The 19144-nt window shown below is 48.9% G+C and overlaps 1 protein-coding gene across 1 annotated transcript in view; it reads left to right on the forward strand.

Annotated features, from left to right (window-relative positions):
* Positions 1–18720, forward strand: part of ALG9 (ALG9, alpha-1,2-mannosyltransferase) — a 24420-nt gene extending 5700 nt beyond the window's left edge. The window contains exons 8-14 of the mRNA XM_027655602.1: positions 964–1086; positions 2663–2817; positions 4915–5020; positions 5722–5869; positions 6030–6159; positions 9187–9317; positions 16662–18720. Coding sequence (XP_027511403.1) covers positions 964–1086; positions 2663–2817; positions 4915–5020; positions 5722–5869; positions 6030–6159; positions 9187–9317; positions 16662–16785 — 917 coding nt within the window. The 3' untranslated portion in view covers positions 16786–18720. The remainder of the gene's footprint in view (positions 1–963; positions 1087–2662; positions 2818–4914; positions 5021–5721; positions 5870–6029; positions 6160–9186; positions 9318–16661) is intronic.
* The last annotated feature ends 424 nt before the right edge of the window (positions 18721–19144 follow it).

Below are 19144 nucleotides of genomic sequence, written 5' to 3' on the forward strand. Positions count from 1 at the left end.
GGTTCAGGTTTGGCTGTGGGAGCTGCAGAGGGTTCAGGTTTTCCTGCCTGCTCTGCCGTTGTCTGATTGATTTCAACGCGGACCCTTCTTTAAGTGGCTCTGATTGCAGGAAATTGCTGTGGCGTGTGACACATGTCACAACAGTGCAGTGATTAAAGCCCCCGCGTGTCATTTACTGACTGATTGAGCTAATCACACCCAGGGAGTGGGAAATGTGTGGAGAGGAACTGGCATTCCTCATTGTTAAGGGTTTTAAGCGTCCAAATAAATGACAGTTGGATTGGAATGTCTTTGAATTTACATCCTTGGGAGCTCGCAGCCAGTACCCAAGTGTGTCATGGTAGGAGGGAGAGCTGCCTTGCTTCAGTTTGAAGTGTATCTTAAATAGTTCTGACTCTAAGGAGGTACCAAAACTAGCATTTGGGTGAGCTTCAGTGGCTGAGTCTTTGTTGGGGTGAAGTGGGAATGCAAACTCTTTCTTCTTAATCCTTTCGAGAACATTTTCTGCTGACACTGAGTGCACATGGTCACTCCAGAATTATATGGCGTTGTGTGGTTTTGTGTTGCTGCTCTCTTACTTCTCTGCAATTAGAAAGAATGAATTTGGAGTCAAGTTTCCTGGTTTTTCAAATTTCCACCTCCACACCTTGCTTGTGTGGTCTTCCTGAATGCAAGGGTGAACTGTGTGTCAGAACTCTGCTGGGCTCTTGGGTTGAGCTGTGACCCAGGAGCAGTGTTGATGTTATATTGATATTGATTGTGGCCCAGTGAAAAAATAAGGAGGAAAATAATTTCTGAAAAGGAAGAAAATGAAGTTTCTCAGGCAGGTGTGGCTGTGAGATGCTCTGGTACCCCTGTATTGCTGCTGACTAACTCTGGGAGTCGGGCAAAGCTGCTGCTCCATCCAGATGTCATCCCAGGCTTGTATTCCAAACCTCTTCTTTCCTTCTTCTCACCCTTTAGGTACAGAACCCTGGTCCTTCTACTTCATCAATGGCTTTCTGAATTTCAACGTGGCTTTTATTCTGGCACTGCTGGTGCTGCCACTGACCTGTCTCATGGAGTGTCTGCTGCAGAAGTTCCATGGTGAGTGCAGGGAGAGCCAGGCACAGCCAGCCCAGACCTCAGCCTGGGACTGCAGGCAGAGCTTTAGCCTGCCAAAGAGCAGCTTTGCTTTGTTGGGAGTGAAACTGGGCTCAGCAAAAGTCTTTGGAGTAATAGGAGAGTTCCTGGAGGTCATTACTGAGTCCAGGATTGTTCCTTGCCTCCACCTCCAGAAGGACAATGTGTTTTCAAGGCTCAGAATTTACCCATACCCAGAGCAAGTTTAACAAGGGGTGTGGTACCCAACCCTCAGTCTGACATTTCAATAATCTTAAGGGGGAAAGAAAGTGTGTACCTGTAGTTTCCATCTGGTCTGCAGCTGGAAATGGGAACTTTTGGAGTAACTGGGGGACGTTTTTGGGGTTGAAGTGGGCTCTTCTGTGCACTGTGAAAGGCACTCTTGAGCTCACAGGACTGAGCCCTGGCAGGACTGCCCATGCTTTGGGAAGTGTCCCCAAGGGTGTGGATATACTGAGAGCAGGAAAAGGAGGAACCAGAATATTCCCTGCTTCAGGTTGGGCTTTTTCTTAAATAAAATGACATCAGTTTAAGCACATGACATTTGGTAAGGGACTCTGGAGAGGAAGTGTGAATTCTTCTCTGCTGTTTTCCTGAGGAAGATTCATCAAGTGTCAGCAGCAGCCTCCAGATTCATCAGTCCAGTCAGTGCTTTGCTCTCTCTCTGATTTTTTTACTGAATACAAGAAGGAGAAATATCATAATCCCCCATGAAAATGTGTGTTAACGGGTGTTTGCTTGTATCTGTTCCTTGGCTATGACTGACATACTGTCAGGAACCAGTGAAAGCTCAGTAGGAGATCCTGTAAATGCAAGATTTCCTGCTGTTCACTTGGTGTTCTTGTGCTTAACAGCAGGAGCGATTCTGCCAAGTGCTTTGTTCACATTGTCTGTGAAATGCCGTTGGCTTAATTGCTTAACTCTGCTGTTGGGAGTAGTAAGGGGGCAGAGAAGGGACTGCAAATTGTCAGGCAGTGCAGAACCCTCCTCAGTGTGACTGAAATTCAGGGTAATTGTTGTTATTTTTGAATCATGTATTTCCTCTGTTAAGCAGAAGGCGCCTGAGAGACCTCTCATGCTGTTATTTTTGTAATGAGGCAATGAGGGTTGTGGAAACTTCAGTCCACAAACAAGCCTTTGTAAGGGGAGAGGGGGATCCAGGGGAGATCCTTTCTGATCTTTGTATGTACAATACCCAGCAGGAGATCTGCTTCTGACTGCCTGATTTGTCAGTCCTTGGTGGGTTTTGTCTCTTCCTTGGGTTCAGTGATGCAGTCCCTTATTTTCTGTCCTCCTAAATCTGTTGGAGTTGTTAGTATTGTAGGAACCTGTAAAAATTCCCTGATGAAAATTCTGTGCTGACTGTTGGGACATGTTTCCTGGATTTCAGCAACGTGGGTGCTCAGAACAGGCTGTGTTTGTGTCTGAAGGCAACGGTTTGGGTCTGGAGAACAGGCTTGGAGGGTGAGATGTGACTGTGCCAGGGAGGGGAGTGGGTTAAACCCCTCATTTCTTGCTGCTGAGTTTCTGTTTCTTCCAGTTCAGAACCTGGGCCGTCCCTACTGGCTGACCCTGGCTCCCATGTACATCTGGATCCTGATTTTCTTCAGCCAGCCCCACAAGGAGGAGAGGTTTCTCTTCCCCATCTATCCCCTCATCTGTCTCTCTGGTGCTGTGGCTCTCTCTGCTCTCCAGGTAAGTTTTAGTGGAACATGGTTTTAGATTAAGGTCACACCTTTAGAAAAAACTAATTTCCAACTGATTTCTTTTAACATTGCTTCCCAAAGTTTGGGGACTGCAGAATATCTGTGCCTGTGGCACAGTTCAGGACTGTCCTGTGCATAGCTTTGGATCATCATCTTTAATCTGCAGCTGGTACAGTTTAATATTTGAACCACGTTTCATGGACAGGTGTTGAGACTGTGGAAGCAAAATACTCAGCCCTTCTGGTACTGAAGTGTTGCTGATTTTACACATTAAACCACAATCTTCCTGTGCAGGTTGACTGAGAGTGTGTGGAAAACTATTATCCCTCTGTAAGATGTGATGTAAAAGCAAAAATATTTGGGATTTCCCTCCTGAGTGTCGTACAGAATGAGCTCAGCTGATAATTCTGGATTTGAGTGCAGCAAAAACAGATCAAATTTCATGGCTTTATAAGGTGATCCCATCAGGAGCTTATCCAGGATTGTCTGAAGTGATAAATAGCTGAGAATATTCCCTTGCCACTGATTATTTTGTGTTGGCTTTGGGTTGTTCTCCCATCCCCAGTGGGAATTCCTGGTGGGAAGCAGTTGAGATGTTGTGGTGCCAGCACAGCCCAACACCCAGGAGATGCCATGAGGGTTGGTGACTTGGTGACAGCATTGGGGCCTCCTTTGTCTGGTGGTCAGGGCAGGAATGTGGGTGTGTAGGATTCTGGTGAATCCTTCACTGGCTTGAAAAAGGAAAAGTGATGTTGTTTAGATGCCGGGAAACTGTGTTGGATACTTGCAGGAGCCAGAAACTGGATGTTTAGTAAATATCTCTTGAAGCACTTCACAGAGCAAAGCACTAATAGAGACTGATATAAACCTTCCCAGAGTCAAAAATATTCATCTTCCCCTGTTCAAAAGGCTCAGGAATGCAGCCATTAGTCCCTGCCTGAGCCTGTTCCTGCTGATTGGCCTCGTCCTGCTGTTCCTCCTGTGTCTTGCTGAGCACCAGTGGCAGCTCCTGCCCTGGGCTCCCCACCAGCACTGCCTGCACCCCTCAAACCTCTCACTCTTCCCTCCTGACTGCTCATCTCCCATCACTGCTGGTGTTCCAGTGCCCACCTGGAGTCCCCCAGCTGAGTTTCAGTCCTTGCACCCATCCAGGACCGAGCTCCAGTGTCAGCAGTTTTGTGGCTCTGCCTGTCACAACATCACAGGGTGTTGGTTTAGGACCTTTGCCAAACATGGCTTTAGAAAGAAATCCAGTGTACATTTCTGCCCTGCATTTTTTAGCACTGCTGGATGACATTTTGCCCAGTATAGAGTGTCCAGCTGGGAACTGAGAACTGATTGCCCACCAGCAGTCCAGGCTGGTCACTCTGCTCCTCCAAACCACGTGGATGTGACTGTCATGAGGAAAATGCAAACAGGACTAGAGCAACAGAAACCAGCTGAGGGAAGGAAGTGAATAACCAGAAAGGGAGAGCAGGAGGGAGGGCCCAAGCCAAGGACTGGATGTATTTCCTTCTGAGTGTCCCCAGAAAGGCTTTTACATTTAAAAAAAAACCCAAAGGCTTTTCCTTCATCGGTTTCAGAGTGGCTTTGTGTGTTCTTTCGTCCACTTCAGAGCTGGAGTTGGTGCAGGCAGGGTAAACAACTGCAGGTCACCCAGGAAATCTGGGTCATGGAACTCGTGTTGGAGAGCAAGTCAGTGCAGGCTGGAAAATGAGGTCTGGCTGTGCAGGGCAGTTCTGCAGTGTCTGAAAGGTGCTCCTGCCTCACCTGGGAACAACCCAGCTGGAGCACTGCTAGAGAGCACTTGACAGCTTTGACCTGAAGTCTGCCTGGGGAAAAGAGCTGAAAACTTCTTTTAATTACCTTGGATTTAACTTAAAAAATGTGACTGAATTTCTGTGCGTTTCGATGAGCCCGAATTAAAAAAACCAGAGAGCAGAGACCTGGAGGGAGATGCAGCCGCTGCTGCAAGGTCCTCATGGAAGACAGGATCTTGCTAAACAGATTTTGAGTAATTTTATGTTGTTTCTTTTTTTTTTTCCCCCCACTCTCTCCTCAGAAATGTTACCACTTCATATTCCAGCGGTACCGCCTGGAGCACTACACGGTGTCCTCCAACTGGCTGGCCCTGGGCACCGTCTTCCTCTTTGGCCTTTTGTCCCTGTCCCGCTCTGTTGCCTTATTCAGAGGTTGGTATTTTACAGGAGGTTGGTGTTTTGCACCTGCCCTGTGCTTTCCTGGGCCTTTGGCTTGGCACAAGTTGTGCTGCTTTGATTCCGGCGGCGGGTAAAATAAGGAATCTCCAAAAGTTTGGATGTCGTTGCTGCAGGGAGGGGAATAAACTTTAATTAATTTAATCACCATTAATGAATGGTTATATATGTGTGTGTCTGCATGCACATTCATCCATAAATATGTATATATTCACATATGTATGAATAAACCACTGGAATTACATCACTCACAAATCTGCCCCTCACCTTCAGCCAACACAACTCTACTGATACAAAAATGTACCCAGACTGGTACTGAAGCAGAGACTTCAGCTTTCAAATACTTGAAACAGCATTTTCCCCATGTAAAACTTGGAATTGGGTGCATATGTCCTTAATGGAGATGGATTGGACACGTTCCTTAAGAACCTTCTGGAATGGGAGCCATGCAGTGAGCCTTCCCAACCTCAGCAATATGAGTTTGGATTTTGGTGGCCACTGCCAGGACAGGGAAACGTGAATAAAGAATCTATGCTAAAAAGAATCCAGCCACTTTTTAGCACAGACCATTTCATTTATTCAGGAAGTTACCAGTTACGTGTGAACGAGCTTTCTGTAGGCTTTCCAAAGCAACCACGGAAATGCCCCTCTTATTCTGATTTTTCTGCCTTGCACAGGCTACCACGGGCCCCTGGACCTGTACCCAGAGTTCCACAGGATTGCCACTGACCCCAGCATCCACACAGTGCCAGAGGGGAGGCCAGTCAACGTGTGTGTGGGGAAGGAGTGGCACAGATTTCCAAGCAGCTTCCTGCTGCCAGAGAAGTGAGTGCTTTCGTGCCAAAGGCACAGTTGGGTGAGGGGCACTTCTCCTGAGTGTTGTGGGGGTGACCCTCAGGTCTCAGCTGGCACCAGCAGGTGTCCTTGGCTGTGCCTCTGGTTGTCCCCACACAGAATGTCACTGGATTTTCCCTGTTCCCTGCAGTTGGCAGCTCCAGTTCATCCTGTCGGAATTCAGGGGCCAGTTACCCAAACCCTTTGCCAAGGGCCCCCTGGCCACGAGGATCATTCCCAGTGACATGAACGACCAGAACAAGGAGGAGCCATCTCGATACGTGAGGATTCTGTTCCCCTTTCCTTTTCCTTACCTTGCTCTGTAATTCCTTACCTAACTGCATGATTACTGTATAATTTGTATTAATATCGTTCCCATGGCTGGGTCTCCCTAATTTATTTCCTGGGGGGAAGTTACAGAACAAAAATTATCCCTCTGCAGCCCTGGGAAATTTCAATTTCCCCATTGATGTGAATGTTTTCTGTTTGAATTTCATCTGCCCATTTAAAGGCATAATAAAAGAAGCAGAAGCAGTGATAGTTCCCAGTTGTTGCAATTTTGGGTTCAGCATACAGTGTGTGAGCACAGGAAGGTGAACTGAATGAGTAGTTTGAAGTCCCCCACAGAAAATATTTTGAAATTTTGCTCTGTACTTTCATGTCTTTTTAAATATAGAAGGATTCATCACATTTGCAGCTGAGAAGGAGGAACTTAATTTGGAACTCCACTGAAACAATTGCATCAGTGATTTCAGTGGGAATCTTTTAAGATAATGTACACTGGTATTATTGATTGATGCTTTTAATGTCTGTATTGTGTTGCCTAAACAAAAGCAGTGCACACATATGAATATTTTAAAATTATATTAATGATATAAAAATAATTTAAAATTATTCTTTAGAATTAACAGGTTAAATCTTGGCAACCTGCTGGGTTAAATCTCCCTTCTTTTGAGGCTCATTATGCAGTTACAGGAATGGGAAGGAGGCGTGTTCCCACCTGAGAGGAGCTGTCTGCTGCAGTGCATTTAATTTATGAAATCTTTAACTGTGGCATATTTTTAGCACAGACAGCTGGCTGGTGCTCAGCCTGTGACTAATGGAGCAAAACACACTTTTGTTTCATGCTTGTCTCTTAATGTCACCCTACTACTTGGTTATTCCTCATGCAAGCAAAAGGGCCCAGAACATTAAAAAATCAGCCACTAAATGTTAATTTTAAATTTGGGTTTAAGGCTTTGACTTCTGACCTGCCAGTAGCACCAAGAGATCAAGGCATTTTCTTGAGCTGAGTGAGCTTAGGAGTGCAAGCACACCCAGATTTAAATAAAAAAAAAATAGAAGGACTGTGATAGTGAGTAAATCTAAATAGCACGAGCCTGTTGGCCATTTAAAGGGGAGAAAACAAATGGTTCAAGAGGATTATCTGAGCCATGGAGCTTCAAACCCATTAATGGCTTCAGAAATGGGGCTGGTCTCGTCATTTCAGGTGCAGGTCTCTGTTCCTGCTCTGATGGAAAATGGAAGGGTGAATCTCAGTGTTTCTGTTGCTATGAGACACTGGGGAGAAGAGTTGATTTGATCTTGTTTTGCAGTTCTTCCTTCCCTAATCACGTTGAGCAGCACTTGCCTTGCACTTGTCCTACCAGGGAGGTGCATTTGTCCCTGAAGCTGCTGAGAAGGAGATGAGGAGCATTATTTCCTGCAGAAATGTGTCCAAGCAGGAACAGCAGATCAGGCCTAAAAGCTGAAACTGTTGTCAACAACTGACTTCAGAGGAAGTTTGGGGGTTTTTGACCGCTTTCTTTTCACTTGTAGCAGCCCTCCAGAGCCCAGTGAGAGACAGCAGCAGCTGTGCCCTGAGCTCCAGCTCTCTGCTGTGCCCACTCCTGTTAGTCAGGGTGGCACCAAATTTAGCTTCCCCACCACTCAGCACTGCAGTTGCATCAAAGAAAGAGAGAGTGGGAGGAGGAAAAGGAAAGGAGAAGCGAGGAGGGTGGGATGTGATTTAGAAATCCCCTGCAGCTTTGTTCACTGAATGGTTTCTTTGCACAGGGAAACGTTTCAAGGTCTGTGCATCACCAAAGCCTGGTGTAAATGCCCAAATAAATGCACAGGTGCTGTGTTGGCCCTCTGACCAGGGTGAATGTTATCCTTGGCTTCAGTGCAACTTCTAGGAATGCTCTGTGTTCACTTGGAATTGTACAGGGGAAGTCTTTCACCTGGCATTTTAAGTGCCTGCCCTTCTAGGGGAGAATTTAGAATGTGAGATTAGTCTTAGTGCTTGAGGCAGTAACTTGCCTTTCTCTGAATGATTCTACATCACTTACAGGAAAACTTGGTTAGTGCTTTGGGAGTCTTTTTGCTAATGAGCCAGAACCTCTCCCAGGGCCTGGAATGTTCTTCTCACACAGTGCAAGGAGTGGATTCAACATTCTCCTCAGCCGAGTTTCCCAGGGTGTAATTTCATTTGCCACTGAGCTGTGATGCCACAGAGCCATCTGCTATCCACCTAATTAAATTGTTTTCAGCCTAAATCGTTACATTAAACCCCAAAGGTGCTTCAGAAGAGTGATTTCAGGCATGTCCAAGGAAGTTTGCAATCAAATTCTGTGGGAGATTACAAGACTTGCCATGGGATGACAGGACTAAAGCCCTCAAATGCTGTGAGCTCTGCAGAGTTAACAGGCTGTGGGGGTTGTGTGACCCTTGTGGGTACCCCATCCTGGTCTGTGTGTATTCAAATGTTGCTCTGTATGTGTAGCCAGATGAGCTGGAATTGTGTGCAACTGGTTGTAAAAGGCATGAAAAATGAGGTGAGCGAGTGATTTCTTTTGCAGGAGGCTGTCGGATGGGCATGAACCAGGAAAAAGATTCAGTGCAGAGATCAGGAGACATTTCTAACCATAAAGACAGTGAAGTGTTTTGCCCGGGGAGCTTGTGGAGTCAGCACTGTACAAAGTCTTTAATAGCTAATTAGACAACCACTGAGAAAAGCACCAACAGAATCCGTTCTGCCACCTCTGTGACTTGACAGTTCCTCAGCAAGGGAAGCTGGCAGTGGTCCTGCCTCAGAGAGGGACCTGAGGATGCTCCTCCTGGGAGGAAAGCAGCCTGTGTTCCCCCAGGAAGGTTTTGCTTGAGAACATTTAGAACAGGTTACCGTGTATCCTGCAGGAAGCCTTTCCCCTGCTGCTGGAAATTTAACCCTCTTCCCATTGCTAAGTAACATAACAGCCTGTATAAATAAACACATAGAGCCAGGAACCCGCAGGAAATAAAGCACAAGGATGTCTTTCTTTCTGCAGATTGACATTTCCAAATGCCACTACCTGGTGGACTTGGATACAGCAACTGAGACCCCCAGGGAGCCCAGGTATTCCTCCAACAAAGAAGAGTGGGTGACCATTGCCTACAAGCCATTCCTTGATGCTTCCAGGTATGTTCTGCACGTTTGGGGGTGAGGGCTGGCAGGGCTGGGCTGTCTGCTTGCAGGAGGAGCTGTGCACAGGGAGGAGAGAGGGTGACAAATGCCAGTTTGAAGTCCAGTTTCCAGTAAAGGCAGCTTGCTGGCCACAGTGGAACCTTTGTCAAACCTGTGCCTGCAATATTTATGACCTAAGAGGGTGAAACCAGCTGAGGAGGGTGGTGAGAAGGATTATTTTTAAAAAGAATCCTCCCTGTGCACTCCTTCCTGAAGCAGTGTTTTTTGGTTTGCTCTCCAGAGAAGGGAGGTGGATGTCATCTCCTCCCAGCATCTCCTCCCAGCAGACCTTTGAATCTGCTGCTTTGTTTCAGCCAAACTCAAGGCAGGTACAAGTCAGTCTCAGAGGGCATGAGCTCTTACAGGCTTCATGAAAGCTGGCAGACAGAGAGAGGAGGCAGTCAGCAAGGGCACACCTTTCTTAGGCATCAGAAAATCCATGCAAGAGATCACTGTTAGAATCTGTCCCTCAGTAATTCTGCTGCTCACTGAACAACTTGCCTGTGTGTCTGAACAGCAGTTCCTGTGAGAAGCAGAGGTTGGGTTTGCTCTCCTCCTGGCTGACAGGGGGTGAAGTCGGGGCTGTCAAACTGGGAGTGTTGTTAATACAGCCCTGCAAACACAGAAACCCTCAGCTGTGAGTGGGAGGTTATTTAGCCTTTGAAAGCTCTGGTCATGTCGTTGTCATACCAGGACAGAGGGGCTGACTGGAAAAACCTCTGTAAAAAACCCACCCAGGGTTCAGTGCCCTCCTGTTTTCCGTGGGAGAACTTATTACTTCCTAGTACAAGGACCCTCCAGGGAGTGGGGCTGGTAAAGGCAGCTGAGCAGAGAGAAAGAGTGATAATAATGATGGAGCAGCTCCCAGGGGAGCTCTGATGTTCCCAGCCTGCTGACACAAACAGGTTTCCTTGGCAAGGCCTTTCCTGAACGATGTTTTCCAAGAGCCCTGCTGTCACATTTGGGCAGGACTTCAGGAAGGGAGAACGAGGTGGCCAAAGAGTCTTATTAGTGAGGAAAGAGAAGCATCTGCACAAGAGTTTTGCAAAGGACTCCTCGTGCAGAGTGTGTGCCCTTAAATGTGCGTTTCTGCTTTGAAGGCTCGTTGGTGTGTATTTAGAGCTGGTTTATCTTGCTGTTCTCCACTGAACAGCCAAGCTTTGATTAGTTGGACCTGATCTAAAGTCCTTTGAAGTCAGTCAGGTCCAGATGAGCCTTTAAGACCCCTTGGGTTAACCCTGGGGATGTAATTTGCTGGGGGTGCTTTAGAGGCAGCTCTGCTGCAGAGGTTCTACCTGCCTGATGAAAGCCAAGTGAGTTATTCTGGGGTGACTGACTGTCTCACAGACTTCTCCAGGATGTCCTGGATTCTCTGTGGCTTCTTTCAACACAGAATTCCTCATTTTTCCTGTGCTTGGCTGATGTTTGGTCGAGGGGGAATTGGTCTGTCTCATGGGCTTTTTGGGTTATTGCACTTCCAGCCTCCACCCATCGCCTCTGAATTTTTGATTAAAGCTCATGTGGGATGTACCACAAACCACTGCTCTCTCTCCTGAACCCATTTCAGATCCCCTGAGAGGCTCAGTGCTGAGCTGAGTCCTTGTCACTCTCTTCTCAGCTTTAGTGCTGTTTCCATGTAGCCACTGACATTTTTTTTCCTTCTTTTTTCCTCCCTTCCTTCTTGATAGGGGAATTTCCCTACTTACAGCTAAAACCCCTGCATCCTGCCAGGCATCCCTGGCTGGCTGGCCCTCAGGAATTTGGCTGAACACACAGGTAGATGTGGTGGTGGAGCTCTGCTCTTCCAGGGGAGATGCTGTCAAAGCACTTCCTGCCAGACAAGAGGCTGGAAACTTATTCCCAGGCTTGGCACTGAAAACCTGTGCAGTCATTTTGATTTGATTTACGATGCTGTGTGTTGCATTTAGATCCTCCAAACTCCAAGATCCCCAAGCAGTGTGTTCCTGGCTGGCTGAGGATCCCTGCAAGCCTGCAGCCAGACTCCAGTAGCCCACTCAGTTCTGTGTGTGGTCCTTCACGTCTGCCTTGGGAAGGGAGGCTGCTCGTGGCTGTTGCTGCTGGAAGTGATGCCTTGGCTCATTGTAGCAAAGGCATCATCTCACCATGGAGCAGCAGCTTGTTGTGGGAAGCTGGGAGTCACAGGGAGATCCTGGAACTTCAGAGCTCTGAGCCTGGTGATGGTGAGATGGGAAAGGCAGAACATGAGGGGTGGGAAAGGGGAGCAACTGCCTGGCTGAGCAGTGACAGATCATCTGAAGGTGAAGGGGATCATTCTGGCTGCTGTGTCCTCCTTGGCAAAAGCTGCTGCATCTGTGGGAGGCTGGGATAGAAGAGGGTTTGCAGAGCATGTCCCGGGAGGAGATGAGGAGACCGGGCAGCCCCATCCTCAGCCCTGTGGTGTCACCTGTCAGCCTCCCCTGCTCCCATTCCTGTCATTCCCGGGGCTGTTCCTTATCAAGGCAGCACAGCTGGAGCAGAGGGGAGCTGTGGTGCCTTCAGCAGTGGAGGAGGCCAGGTTGCCATGGCAGCAGGGCTGATTTCCATCCCTGCTGTTCCCACCTCCTGCAGTTCCAAAGGCTGAGCTGTGCCCTGGCACAGACCTTGGCAGGGGGGGCAGCTCCAGGGCACAGGGCTGGGAAGGACTGGGAGGGCCTGGGCTCACCCAGGGGGTATCAGTGACTCTGAGGGGGGAGAGAACCAGGTACATCTCCCGAGCTTGTCTCCCTGAACCTGGAGAGGAACAGTTAAGGCAGGAGCAGCTGCCCAGCAGTGGGCACAGCTTCCCAGGACAGCTCAGGGTCCAGTGAGGAGCAGGGAGAACAAACCACACAAGGCCTGATCTGCCCTGTTTCGAGCCAGTGTGGCATTTAAAGGTGTCACAATTATAATTGGATGCTGCAAAAAAAGTCAAGGCCCCTTTTGCCAGCTCATCCACAGCAGCAAAGGACATTGGAGAGCAGCTCTCTTTGCACTGCATTTCTCATCATTGTTGTCATATATATTTTAATTTCTGTCTGTAATTAGGCCCTTGGAGAAGAGGCAGGGTGGATGAGTGACTAGGGGGCTCAGTGGGATTTGGTGTTCCCATGACTCTGCCCTTAAACCCTCCCTGTGTTGCAGTTTCCCATTTGGGCCAAAGGTTTGTTAGGTCCCCACTTATCTCCAGGAGCTTGTTGGCAATGCATGAAAGAGTAAGGAGCTTAAACTTGAGAACAGCAGGGACAGGTAAATACCTTTGCATTGTTTGGCACCCAAGTGTTGGAATTTTGCTGCAACATCCATATAAAGGTTTCCCATGGCAAACGTTCACAGTCGGGCTGTTGAGCTCCGAGTGCGTCAGAGCATTTCTAAAATAAGACAAGTGTTGTTTGCTTTGGTTTTCTTCCCTGAGTGTGCATGAGTTGTAACCTGCATCAAATCTTGGGGCTCCAGCAGTTCCCAGCAGGGGCAAGGACCCAGTTTTTGCAGCAGATTGGCAGATGAGGGGGGCAGTGGCAGCCCTGCCTGGTGGTTCAGTGAGGTGCCAAGGTCTGGCTCACCCTGCAGAGCCAGGCATTAACTCTTGTCCTTGGGTGGAGATGGGAAAATCTCCTTTGCAGATCTGGTGTCTGTCTGTCTGTGGCTGCAGCAGCCTCTCTTGCAGCAGCAGTGCTGGCTTTGTTTGCCACCCCAGTCAGCCAGAGGGCATCCCTGGTGCCTCAACACTGTTTCAGGGATGCAACAAGTACTTGTGCAGTCCAGGAAGGTGTTTGCAGCCCTGACAGGGGAGCAGGTGTGGAAATCCCAGCAAAAGCACTTGTGTGGCTTGGTTTGATTTTGATTTGAGACACCAAATTTGGGCACTGCTGTCTGTCTGAGAGTCGAGAAATCCATTGTTCTGCTGCAGGGGAGCAGTGACACAGTTGCAACAGCAAGTTGTGTGCTAGAAATGAGTGAGCTGGAAGGATCCCAGAGCCAGTAGATCTCTGGGGAGACCTTCCCAGGGTCAGACACACAGGTTGTAGAGGCAGTGAAGCTGCATCAAGAACTCCTTTTGTGCCCCAGAGTGCTCACATTTCTGAGCGTGTCCCTTCCCCCCTCACCAGTGACACATCCCTCAAATCCAGCACCTGCTTCCACACAGTGGTTTGAAAATGTCTCTTGCTACCTGTGAAATAAGTGTAAAACCACTATGAAAAATGCAGCTTTGTTTTTTTTTAAATAATAAAAGCTAAGGAGGAACAGAAGTGTCCCGTGGAGCTGGGCTGTGAGGGGAGCTGCCAGGGGAGATTTCAGGCTTGCAGCTCTCAAAAAAACCCCATCAAACACCTCCCCACCCAAACCCAAACTGCAGCTCTTGTTCTTTGAAAATAAATGACCCCAACAGCTCAGTTCACTCCTGCTGAACTGGAGGCTTCTGGGACTCACTGTGAGTCTCCCATTGACGTCAGCAAGTGCAAATGTAAATCTCAGCTGGCTCTGATAAATGGTGCTGCTAATTGAATTAGAGAGCACTCCAAGCCACCAGCTAATTATGCTCCTCAGGAAGCTGCTTTGCCAAGGTCCATTTAATTCTATATTGGCTGAGTGCTCCGAATCTGGCACAGAAAAAGGGGAAATATATCACAGCTCCCCACTGAGGAGCACATATTTCTCCAGCTCTTTAGGCTGAGCCGTCTGCTTGCTCCAAACACTTGGATTTTCCGTCAAAAAAAAGTAAAATTCTTAGTGCAAAGTGAACGACTGGGTCACCTTGTTGGAGCATATCATCACCCTGGTGTGACAAGGGGCTGTCTCATTCCCTGTGTGTTGCTTGAGTTGTTTTCCCTGCTTCTGTTTTACAAGGAGAAGTAAGGAATGTTTTAAATTACCTCTGAGGTGTGTGTTGGTGCAAAATGTGGCACCTGGAGGAAGTGCAAACATTAATGGGTTTGCAGAGAGCTTTGATCCTGAGCTGCCTGTGTGTGCCTGTGGCTGGGAGGCACTGGGTCCTTCCTGCCCCTGTGGTTCAGCTTCCTCCTGCCTCTTCCTCCTGCCATTCCCTTTTGCCTTCTCCTGCTCCTTCCTGGATTCTGCTGTCCCTGGTGGCTGCTGCTGTTTGGTGTCAGGCTGTGAATTTGGGAGTGGGGGCTGGAACACCTTCCCTCAGTGTTTGCTTCCACCCCAGACCAGCCTCCTGTGGCACCACCAGAACAGGAATGTTGAGCTGCTTTCCCTCAAGTCCAGTGGGTCTCTGACAGAAATAGGCTCAGCACCAAACAGCTCTGCTGGGCTTAGTGGTGACTGGGCAGCCCTGGCTGAACTGGGAGCTGCTGGGAGTGCTGCACTCCTTCAGAATCCAAAAAAACTGGGCAGTCAGACCCCTGGAGTGCTTGTGGCCTTGCTACCAACGTGCTGCTGGGGAGCTGAGTGCTGATGAAGGCTCCACACAATCCCAGTCTCTGGGGGACAAATTTAGAAGCAAATGCAAATAGAACATTCTATATATTCCCTGTCATCTGTCATCCCAGCCCCTTCCATGTGCCATCTGCTGTCTGAGGTTGCTGAGCCTGACGAAGTGAGGTGACAGGAGGTAAAGGTTCCCTGTCTGACTTGAAAGCTCTGTCATGACTCCCTGAGCTGTGGGAGCATCAGCAGCCCTGGGAGAACCAAAGCAGGGCCCTGCTCTGTGCAGTCCCAGCAGCAGAGAGAGCAGCCTCGTGCTTGTGTCCAGCTTGAGTCTCTGTTTCAGTGAGAAAGTTGCTGCTGGGCAAAGCCTGACCTTACAGCTCTGTCCTGGAGCAGATCTGTTGGTGACACCATTCACCATATCCAGGCTTTTTTATCATGGGCTTTTTTGGGAGGTGTGATTCTCAGAGCAGATGAATGTGACTGTGTTTTTAAGGTGCTCTGCCAATGCAAGTAGGTACCACCAAGCTTTTCCTGGATGGTTCCAAGGTCCAGGAGATCCAGGAGCTGCTTGTTCTCAGCTGGATCACAGCAGGGCTGTCTAAGAAGCCTGGGAGCCTCCAGGGAGATGCAGCTCCCAGTGGCAGTTCCTGCCATTGTTCTTTGGCCTGTGATTTTGAAAGATGTCCAGTGCTGCCTTACAGCAAAACACAATTCAGCTTTCTCCCGAAAAAAAAGTGGCTTGAATTGGATGTGCAGAACCTTGGCTGTGCTGCCAGCAGAGCTGGGTGGATTGCAGTGACCTGGGTCTCTGTGCCATCCCTGACCACCCAGCAGATCAAATCCTCCAACAGGTTGATCTGAAAGACATAAAGAGATAAGATGCAGTGCTGAGGAAGCAAAACTCTACCCCAGCCCTTGGTTTCAGCAAGTTGCTCAAATTTGTGAAGCTTTGCAGGGTTCAGTGCCATTCATTACCTTCATCCACTGCACATTTAAACCTGGTTTTACTCTTGGATTACTCAGTGAGAGCACACACAATATTCACAGTGTACCCAGCCAGCACAGCTCCAGCAATTAGCAGCCAAATGAAAGGTACTAATTTCATGCAGCCATTAAGCCCTCCATGCTCGAGTGCTCCACTGGGCCAATTGTTGGAAGTGTTGGGATTGCTGGAACTGGCAGGGCATGGGGTGGGAGCTGGCAGCCTGCAGCACCCTGGGCTTTGGAGCACTCCAGCCCTCCTTAATTCAATACCCTCAGCACGAGAGCAAAGCTCCAAAATGCCAGTGTCCAGCAAAGCTTCTGCTCCTCAGGCATGTGGGGGGGAATGGGCAACCAGAAAGGTGGGGTAGAAAAGGGGAGATGCTGTGGTGTGTCAGGGCAGGGTCAGGTTGGATCCCAGGAAAGGTTTTTCCCCCAGAGGGTGGTTGGGCACTGCCCAGGCTCCCCAGGGCAGTGGGCACGGCCCCAAGGCTGCCAGAGCTCCAGGAGGGTCTGGATGATCCTTTGGGGCACAGGGGGTGACTCTTGGGGCTGGGCCTGTGCAGGGCTGAGGGTTGAACTGGATGGTCCTTGTGGGTCCCTTCCAGCTCATCACATCCTGTGACTCTTTGAAATGCAGCTTTGCACCTTCCCAGAGTGCCCTGAGGAGCAGGACCTGCCTGGCTGGGTGACCCCAAGGGCCCCCTGACTGCTTTTTGGATGTTGATATCTGGGATCTAAGTTTCTTTCAACAATTACACGACCTTTCCTGCCCTCTCTCCCCCTTAATCCTGCTGGAATGGATGGTGGATGGTGGAAGAACTGGTCAGGCTGCTGCTCTGTGGTGATGGCACAAACCAGCTTTGGTCCTGCCAACAAGGAGAAAACTGGGCATTTAAGGATGATTTTCTCCTTTCTTTTTTCCAGGTCCTCGAGGCTGCTGCGAGCATTCTACATCCCCCTCCTCTCTGAGCAGTACACGTGGTACTCAAACTACACCATCCTGAAATCCAGGAGGTCCAGGCAAAGCAGGAAAAAGATGGGAGGCTAGAACACACCTGGGCAGCCAAACCAAAAGCATCTGCTGACACTCTTGGACAGCTGCCCAGGCCATCTCCAGTTCCCTTTTTGAAAGACTGGGCTCCTGAGAACTCTCTGGCAAAGACCTGCCCCGGGGTGCTTTGGCTCTGCAGCTCCAGCCAGGGGGAAGGTGCATCCTCTGCTCTCAGTTCCCACTGTCAGGGCTCTGCTCTGCCCACAGTTGGTAAGAAGCCATTTGAAAATCCAGCAGCCACCCGTGGATGTGTTGTCCCTGCTGCTCCCTGGGTTGCACTGGAAAAGAGAAAAATGGAAAATAAAAAGGAATAATGACAGGATGAGGCTCTGCTCCAGGTTTGCAGTCTGGCACTGGGAAAACCTCAGCTTCTCTCTGTCTCTCTCCTGCCCACCCCTCCAGTGTCCCTCCTCTGCTCCAGCAGTGCTTTCAGTCACCTAGGGAATTTTTTTCAGGTAACAGTGTTTAGGAATTTTCCTTTTTCTTAAAAACAAAAAGTGGTGGGGAAGAGGAAGAACCTGCCTGACAGTGAACTGAGATGCACTGAGTCTCAAGGAATCGTGCACCACAGAGAAACAGCCTGAAGTTGCTCTGTCCAGGAGACACTTTCAAGGATAAACCTGTGCTTTTGGGAGAAAAAAAACCCCCAAACTTAGGAACTGAGACAATTATCTATTTAATGGGATCAGAGTGTTTGTGTTATCTGTGAAACCAAGTGTTTGTTTGCTATTTATAATAATTTTTTCAAGATACCTGTAACATCCTTTCAATTCTAGACTACAGCATCTTAAAAATTCTGAGATCCTCCAGAGAGGAGAAGGATTAATTTATATATATAATTTTTTTTGCAGTTCTGTTTCCCAGAATAGACAGTGTGTGTTACATGGGTCTCATGTGCTTCAGAGCCATGTTGTGATTGTTATGTCTCCATTTTCAAACTTGCAGTGTCCCAGGCTGGATGAAGGGGATTGTTTTCACTCGCATCCCTGGAATTTTTGGGGATGGGGTGGCATGAGAGGGAGTTCTGCCCAAGCTCTGGGGTTAAACTGGTGTGTGTGTGTGCAGTGCCAGAGCAGGGATTTAGGTGCTGGGGAAGTGTTTGGATGCAAAGAGAAAAGCAGGAGCCTCTGAGAACACAGGTGTTGGTCCAGGAGCAAAGCTCAGTGCTGGACAGGACTCATGGGCAGGGGGGGAAGGACAGGCTGGGATCCAACACAGCACTGCTGGGACCAAACAGGAGGAGCTGGATGAGGAGCAAGGCCTGGGTTCAGTCTGGAAGAGGCTCTGAATGCCCTGCATTGCCTTGAGGAGGTTTTTTGGGGGCATTGTGCTCTGCTAAAAGCAGTCTACAAACATGAGATGGTCACAGCACGGAAATGCAGCTCCCTCCCATTGCACCCCCCTGGATGCAGGAGCAGTTTGGAGCTGAGGCTCCACATTCCAGCTTAGAAGACTTAGGGAACTGTGTGTGGCATCTCAGCCTGGACCATCTTCAGGGAAATGTCCCCCTGTGCAAACATCACCCTCCATCGGTGTCAGATGTGGAGCTCTGAGGTTTTCAGCCCACAAACTGGTGTTTGGGGTGAGCTGGTCTGGGGGGTCAGAGCCAGGGTGACATCAGTGTTGTGGTGTCTGTGTCCAGGTCTCCCCCCAGCTCTGCCCCTCAGAGGAGTTCACACAGGGCTCTCCACAGCCAGCAAATCAAAACCAAAACTCTCACCCTGCTTGTTGCCTCTTCCCTCGCTAATCCCCGACCTTAAATCAAATAAAGAAACAAATCCCCGACCTTAAATCAAATAAAGAAACAAATGCAGTTGAAGGACTGGTTGCACCTCTCTCTGGTGCTGTTTGTGTGACTGTTCCATGTTGTCATAGCTCATAACCACATGTTTAATGTGAAAAGACAGTGCAGTAAATATCCATTTTAAATGACTCTGGCTGCTCCACCTTCCTTTCCAGTTGGATTCCTGTTTTGGGAGTGGTGGTGGGGAACTGATAACCTGACAACAGTCAGGAGTTGATCAGCGCTTTCCAGAGGGATGCAGCAAATGTTTGGTTCCTGGGAGTAAGCAGGGGCAATCCATCAATCCCAGCTGAGACCACTGGGAACGAGAAGGTGAAGTGGCTGCTGATGGTGTTTGCAGCTGAAGGCCTGAGCCCCAGGTGAGGTTTGGGGCAGGAGATGCTCAGGCTGCCCTCATTTCCCCATCACTCACAAGTCAGGACCGTTGCACTCTGTGCAGAGCTGAGATGAAGCAAAGAGCCATCGATAACAAGAAGGTTTTTGGGAAATAAAAGAGACTTGTGGAGTGGGAGCATCACGTCCTGAGGAACACGGTGCAGGCACTGCCTGCCT

This window comes from Corapipo altera, unplaced genomic scaffold, assembly GCF_003945725.1.
Source record: "Corapipo altera isolate COAL_440 unplaced genomic scaffold, ASM394572v1 71, whole genome shotgun sequence".
Lineage (NCBI taxonomy): Eukaryota > Metazoa > Chordata > Aves > Passeriformes > Pipridae > Corapipo > Corapipo altera.